Source organism: Poecilia formosa, unplaced genomic scaffold (genome assembly GCF_000485575.1).
Source record: "Poecilia formosa unplaced genomic scaffold, Poecilia_formosa-5.1.2 Scaffold535, whole genome shotgun sequence".
Classification (NCBI taxonomy): domain Eukaryota; kingdom Metazoa; phylum Chordata; class Actinopteri; order Cyprinodontiformes; family Poeciliidae; genus Poecilia; species Poecilia formosa.
Window position 1 is genome coordinate 307,877 of NW_006800474.1, and position 5,227 is coordinate 313,103.

General features: G+C 38.0%; 1 protein-coding gene across 3 annotated transcripts in view; it reads right to left on the reverse strand.

The window, feature by feature from the left end:
* Positions 1-4,441, reverse strand: part of abca2 (ATP-binding cassette, sub-family A (ABC1), member 2) — a 51,563-nt gene extending 47,122 nt beyond the window's left edge. For all 3 annotated transcript variants that reach the window (XM_016664970.1, XM_007540369.2, XM_016664971.1), the window contains exons 1-3: positions 4,239-4,441; positions 3,950-4,154; positions 3,706-3,870 (exon numbers count right to left, since the gene is read on the reverse strand). In XM_016664970.1, the coding sequence (XP_016520456.1) occupies positions 3,706-3,870; positions 3,950-4,154; positions 4,239-4,412 (544 nt within the window). In that variant the 5' untranslated portion in view covers positions 4,413-4,441. The remainder of the gene's footprint in view (positions 1-3,705; positions 3,871-3,949; positions 4,155-4,238) is intronic.
* Positions 4,442-5,227: the final 786 nt, after the last annotated feature.

The window sequence follows — 5,227 nt, forward strand, 5'->3', positions numbered from 1 at the left end:
TAGCCCAAATACCTGACATTTCGCAAACTAATCTAATCATTGGAGGGGATCTAAATCTTGTATTAGATCCATACTTAGACCGTTCATCAACACGTAGAGCAGCGGCCTCTAATGCTAGTATTTTTCTTAAGGAATATCTAAATAACTAATTTGTTCGATAGCTGGAGGATTTTTAACCCGCAGGGGAGAGCCTATTCATTTCACTCAATTATTGCCCTATACAAGTGAAGTAAAATATCACAATATAGCAATTTCAGATCATGCCCCCCTTTCTTTAGATTTACATTTAGATAATTTGAGCCAAACCGAAAGGATGGAAATTAGACCCACAATTGTTGAAAGAACCAGAATTCTGCAAGTTTATCAGAGAACAGATTACATTTTTCTTTGAAATGAATGACCTTCCCGGAACGTCTCCTTCAATATTGTGGGAAACTATGAAGGCCTATTTAAGGGGAGGTATTATATCCTTTCAAGCAGCAAGGAAGAAAAGGAACCGAGCAGAGCTGGTAGATTTAGAGCAACAAATTAGGTGTCTGGACAAGGATAACGCTACACACCCCTCTACAGAAACTCATAAAAAAATTCTTTCTCTAAGATATAAATACAATCAATTATTGTCAAATAATATCACTAGAGCTTTTATTTTTACATGACAGAAATATTTTGAATTTGGAGAAAAGCCTAATAAATTACTGGCAAGACAATTAAGGAAAATGGAAAGTGACCATACAATTAACAAAATCAAATCAGAAAATGGGGAAATTTTAACCTCACACAAAGACATTAATCATAGATTTAAACAGTTTTATGAATCATTGTACTCCTCCAATGCTGTAAAAGATGACTTACTTATACAGAAGTTTTTAGATAGCTGTAATCTCCCAACCTTAACTCAAGAAGACAAGAGCTCTCTTAACGCAAATCTCTCTTGTATAGATATTCAGGTTGCTATTAAAGAATGGGAAATCGCCTGGTCCCGATGGATACCCTGGGGAATTCTATAAAGAATTTAGTGACCTTTTATCACCATATTTGTTAAAAATGTATATCCAAGCAAATTTAGATAACATACTACCGCCTACTATGAGAGTAGCCACTGTAATACTAATACCCAAAAAAGATAAGGACCCCGAGGAAGTGGGTAACTACAGACCAATATCACTGCTGACCTATGATCAAAAAATACTTGCCAAAATTCTAGCTAATAGGTTGAGTTTATTAATTGACAAATTAATTCATCCCAATCAGACGGGTTTTATACCAAACAGACACTCTTTCTTCAATTTGAGACGTCTTTATAATGTGATCTACTCTCAGAGGGAGGAAACTTCTGATTTAGCTGTCCTTTCCCTTGATGCGGAAAAGGCCTTTGACCAAATATCTCTTTGCGACCCTGAGAAGATACGACCTTGGTGAGGACTTCGAAAAATGGTTAAAAATCCTTTATCACAAACCTTGTGCTAGAATTGTCACCAATAAGACATTATCTCCTGCATTCCAATTATATAGGGGTACCAGACAGGGTTGCTCGCTGTCACCCTTACTTTTCGCCTTAGCCCTAGAACCACTTGCACAATCAATTCGCGCCAACCCCCTTGTACAGGGATATGCTACTAAAGGGACAATAAACAAAATTTCCTTATATGCGGATGATATCCTTTTGTTCATAACCAATCTTCAGTGTACTGTACCAGCTGTCCTAGATATAATCTCTCAGTTTGGCAGGTTTTCCGGTTATAGGATCAACTGGTCTAAAAGTGAATTGATGCCAATTAAGCTCAAAGACTCTTCGATCTTGGAAAGTATGCCTTTTAAAATAGTTAGTAATAAGTTCACCTACCTTGGCATAGAGATTACTAGGGATTTTAATTCACTGTATGAAGCTAATTTCTCCCCCCTTGTGGTAAAGCTACAAAATAACATTCTGTTTTGGAAATATCTTCCTATTTCCCTGGTGGGAAGAATTAATGCAATTAAAATGATCTTTCTCCCTCAGATCCTTTATCTGTTTCAAAATATTCCTATCCTTTTACCTAAGAAATTTTTTAAGAAACTTGACTCTATAATCATTCCATTTCTATGGGACTATAAAATGCACCGAATTAGTAAAGCTCGTCTTTGCAAGGCAAAATCAAAGGGTGGACTGGCCCCCCCAAACTTTTTATTTTACTATTACTCTTGTGCGCTTCGCACCATTACAATGTGGCTAGATTGCAATTTTATACAATGCAAGGGGATCATAATGGAAAAGGAAGACTGCAGTCCTCATGAAATTGGTGCTCTTATTTTGTCACCAACAACTATAGACGCCTCAGCATATAACAATAACTGCATCATCCACAGTATTATACGTACTTGGAAACAAATAAAATCCCAATTTGGCAATGAGTCTATGTCCATCTTATTACCAATAGCAAAGAATCCCTCATTCGTCCCTTCCACTTTAGATTCAGGTTACATACAATTTTGCTTCTCTCTCTCAACTTCAGGCCAAATTTGGTCTCCATAAACACAATCATTTCAGATACCTACAGGTCAGGGCGTATGTTAAAAAACACACGCACACTTTAGAGAATATAATACCTACTGAATTTGACGAGCTTTTTAAATTGGGTGGTGGGGAAGGGCATCTAATCTCTCAGTTTTACAATATGTTATTACTCAGATCCTCGCTGTCCAGGCAGGGCCTTAGAACAGGCTGGGAACAGGAATTGGGAACCGAGATAAGTGATGAACTCTGGAAGGCCGCTTTAGAGAATATACATAAGTGCTCTGCTAACTCCAGACACTGTCTTCTTCAATTCACAGACTTCATTACTGTAAGGTGAAACTACATAAAATTTTTCCTAACACATCCCCATTGTGCGATAAATGCCATATTGAAGAAGCCGCGCTTCTCCACTCTTACTCTCTGTGTACTAAATGAACCCCATTTTGGTCTGGTGTATTCAAAACTTTATCAGATATGTTCCATACAGAGCTGAGGCTGGACCCACTTCTGATTGTACTCGGAGTTTCTGGTCAGCTTTTTCAGTTTAATAAATGCCAACAACAATCTTATGCCTTGATCATAGGAAAAAAAACTAGAGTTGATGTTTTGGAAAAAAGCATAAGTTCCATCTGCTAAGTTGTGGCTTGAGGAAATGGTAAGGCTCTCTCATTTGGAAAGATTACGGTTCTCATTAGCAAATAATTTAAAGCAATTTAATAAAACTTGGCAACCCCTTCTGCAATATATTGATAACTCTATTTGAAGAGGATTTGATCTGAACCTCGGTGTGTTAAGATATATTCCCAGGGAAAGGGAGGGAAAGGGAGGGGGGTGGGCCATGGGAGTGTTTTTGTTGACATCATTTCTGTTTTGTTTTTCGTATTGTCTGATGTTTTATGTTCACATATGGAAAAATGAGGACAAATTTGTATTGCTGATGTTTCATTGTCCAGGTCTGATCCCTCAATAAAATTGTTGACAACTAATTATGTAAAGCACCTTGAAATGTCTTGCTGCTGAAATGTGCTATACAAATATAATTTGATTGATTGATTCCATTTTCATTTTTAACTGAAGTTTTGAAATTTTTCACAGAAACACTTTTTCAGAGAAGCCTTGTGTTATTAATTATTATAGTCTTTGGTCTTTTTTAACCTGTAGAACATGAAAACCCTCATCAAAAGTTCATAATAAAGTTGAGTTCTCCGTACCGGACCGGCGCTGGTCCATGGCACATGCCTGGTCCTCCTCCATCACACTGAGCCTGGCAGATCCTCCTCCACACCAGGGCCAGTCCCAGGTCTCAACACGCCCACTGCCTGACCAATAGGATCTCTGCAGAGGGAAGTACCATGGGCGTGGCAGCCCATACATCCCTACAGGTAGAGGAAGAGTTAAAGTTGTGTTATAATGAGATAATAATGGTCCAGGATTCAGGAAGCAGTCTTTTCCCACCTGGATGAACAGCTTCTATGTACCAGGTTAGCACACCGTACACCCCAGCATCTATAATGAGCATCATCATGGAAAGGCTCAGATTAAAGTCATCGCCCTCTACAGGTGACTGACTGATGGTGCGCCACTGGATCCCAACACCTGCCACCTCATACAGGGCAAAATACTTGGAGCCAAGACCGAAGGCTGTGGTGGACATGAGAGACTGGAACCAACAGAGAACACATGCACTATGAGTCAGCAGCACAAGTACAACAGCAACACATGAAGAACAAGGAAGTGGCCTTACAGCAATGCATTTCTCAAAGGCAGTGATCTTGTCATGGGCCACCTCCTCCCTTATGGCTACATACATGTAGGGCACATAGCTGAGGAAGTAGATGATTCCTCCACAGGCTGAAGCTAGCTTAGCTTTGGAGTAGATTACTGACACCAAAAAACTGAGAAAAAAAAGAGAAAACATTACAGAACCAATTACCAATTACAATCTGAACAGACTGGTTCAGATTATTCAATCACAATCTGAACCAATCGGTAGTTTCTTCTCAGTAAAGTCAGACTTCTTTTAAAAGAAACAAACTTTGAAATTCAGCACATTTGCACTTTTATGTAAAACCTTAAATGTTTGTTTTCTATTATGATACAAAATTAAATTTCAAATAAAGCTGGGTTTATACTGTAGCAAAAACATAAATCTGTTATTAAGCCAATATATGAAAAGGAAGAATGACAATTTCACTGAAGTCAAATAGTAATTTTGGATCAGTACATTAGTTAAACCATTGCAAATATGTGATTAGAATAAAAATGTGTCTTTACTGATGCTGCCTTGCAACATTTCAGTAGGAAAGGACTTCTTAGAATAATATGGAATAAGTATTTTCTACGTTAGTTCAATGCTACAAACCCAGTATGAATTTCTAAAATTATTAATTTACTGTATATAGCCGAGGAAACCAAAGGGATGAATTAAATCTTCTGTGTCAGCAACAGAAATATTAACATTTCAGACTTGGAAGATGAGGAAGCAGTTAGTGGCCGTATCCTAACCGTTCACACACCATCCGCCTCGAGCTGATGAGCCAGAGTCAAAGACAAACACACTATGAAACATTTCTTTATGAACTGTAGCTGTTAACAGATCTCACTTCTCACAATCTGAATAAAGAACATTATTTTATGAAATAACTTGGCACATGTGTTAAACCTTTTGTTTGGACTGGCTGAAGTTGAATCCCAATCAGTGTGGGATAACACTTCATTCAGGTAGACAGGATC